The 2,050-nt window shown below is 41.2% G+C and overlaps 1 protein-coding gene across 1 annotated transcript; it reads right to left on the bottom strand.

The window, feature by feature from the left end:
• Positions 1–296: 296 nt before the first annotated feature.
• LOC130950169 (probable membrane-associated kinase regulator 1) lies at positions 297–1,731 on the bottom strand. Its single transcript, XM_057878705.1, has 2 exons — positions 690–1,731; positions 297–581 (listed from the first exon to the last, which is right to left on the bottom strand). The coding sequence occupies exons 1-2, from the start codon at positions 1,729–1,731 to the stop codon at positions 559–561; spliced, it is 1,065 nt and encodes a 354-aa protein (XP_057734688.1). The 3' UTR covers positions 297–558.
• Positions 1,732–2,050: the final 319 nt, after the last annotated feature.

Here is a 2,050-nt window from a genome sequence, read left to right as displayed (position 1 = left end):
TTAAATTTAATTAGCCATAAATGAGAGTTTAGATATAGTACCACCCCTATATTAGATTAGATATGAGTTTAACACTGCCTTATAGGCACATCTATAATCTATAATATTAATTATTCAGTCAGTCCTACAGCTATACAACCCTATAACACAGGGCGGCTCCATTAATTTGCATTAGACATATTACACTAAATGCCCCTTAAATACCATTTAACAAAAGTCAATTTCCATAATCAATCAAATAATTAACTTAAGAGATTCTCATCAGCTACAAAGGAATCTTGTTGCATAGCAGCTAAATAATTAATAATCCATGATGATGAAGTTAATTAATTAATGTAATTATTATACACACCACACACAAAAGTAGTAAAATTACACTTTGAAAGGGCATGATCATAAACGGTCATAAAGGGTTCCAATTTTCCATGCTATCTTACCATGCAACTCTTTTTACATCACTTTCATGTCAGATTCCGTAACGTGAGAAATCACAGACACACAAAAGTAGACATAGAAAAGGCAACCCTTTTTTTTTTCAGAACATAATTTTGGGTTTAATCAGATCCTGAAACAAACTGCACCTGCATGTGACCAAAATCAAAAATAAAAAATATAACATTTTTAAGAAAATAATAATAACCTAGTTTCATTTTAATTAATTAATTAATTAATTATATTTGGCTACTGACCATAGTCTTTGTTCTGAGCCAACGAGTTCTTGCAATGAGCGATGGCTCCTTGGATTGCGTTCTGCAACTCTTCCGTTGTCGAAGTGTCAGCGTAAGAGAACCCTCCGGCGGTGGAGAGAACGCCGGAGTGTGTCGGAGAGGACCTCATGGACGAAGGGCAGCTTGAAACGTAGATGCTCTTTCGTCGAGGGTAGTTCAAGTTTCCCGAGAAGGAAGAATGCCACGAAGAAGAAACCAGTGCGCTTTTGTTGATCTCCGTCGTTTCCTTCTTCAAGCAGGAAAATGATGATGAAGAAGGAGGAGGAGGAGGAGGAGGAGGAGGAGGAGCATTCTGTGTTTCCATGGCGGATCTCTTTGCTACTTTTTTCGAAGACGACGATGACACTTGCGTTGTTTGCTGGTGATCCTTATGTTTGTGAGAGAACAACAATGGCCTCTTCACTTTGTTCAGATACTTTCTTATAACCTCCTTGGCGGTGCTTCCCATTTTCTTCACCGACCTTGAGGGTTCAGAAACGGAAACAGAGACGCTCTCATGAGTTTCGACGCGGTTTTTGCGGAAAACAGAGGAGAATCTAGAGAACGAGAAGTACTTGTTGTTGTTGTTGTTATTGGTGGCGGTTTTCTTGTCGCAGTGGAAGGCATTGTTGATGGTGGTGTTATGGCGGTTGACGAAGTTGTTTTCGTCGTCGGTGACAGAGCTGGGGCGGGAGGAATCGCAGTCGTAGGTGAAGGACGAAGAGGTGGAGGTGGTGCTGGCGGTGGAGTGACGTGGCGCGGCGGCGGAGGAGGAGGAAGAGAGGAGGAGAGTGCGGACCATGGAGATGCGAGGGGAGAGGTGAAGAGGGAGGAGCTGGCCTTTGTAGAAGAGCTCATCGGCGGGGCAGAGAAGAGTGGAGGATTTTCGAGGTGAGATTGAGATTGTGAACTCGAAATCTGAAGATGAAGAAGAAGAAGAAGAAGAAAAGGAATGGGTTGGGGATGGTGGAAGAGTGCATGAGTGTGAAGAAGGGTTTGGTCTATTATTACTTCTTCTCTCCATCTTGTTTCTTCATTCATCTACTGCTGTTGTTCTTTCAAGGTAAAAAAAAAAGTTTTGGTTATTGACCAAGATTCTGCCATTTATACACCTTTCAATGACTGGTCAATGCTTCTTCTCTCACAACAATGCCACGTGACTATCACGTGATTTATAGTAAGCTCATTTTGTTCTCTCTTTCCACGCCACGTTGCAGCCTGTTATGAGAAATTGGAACTTGGTTCCAAGGAGAGCACTTGGAGAGGTTACTCTTCTTGAGGCATTAATTAGGGGTTAAACGAAGAATGCCTTCTTTTTTTAAAAAAAAAATTTAAACAATTCT

The sequence above is a fragment of the Arachis stenosperma genome, chromosome 9, assembly GCF_014773155.1.
Source record: "Arachis stenosperma cultivar V10309 chromosome 9, arast.V10309.gnm1.PFL2, whole genome shotgun sequence".
In the NCBI taxonomy this organism is placed as follows: domain Eukaryota; kingdom Viridiplantae; phylum Streptophyta; class Magnoliopsida; order Fabales; family Fabaceae; genus Arachis; species Arachis stenosperma.
This window is presented reverse-complemented; position numbering and strand designations above follow the sequence as displayed.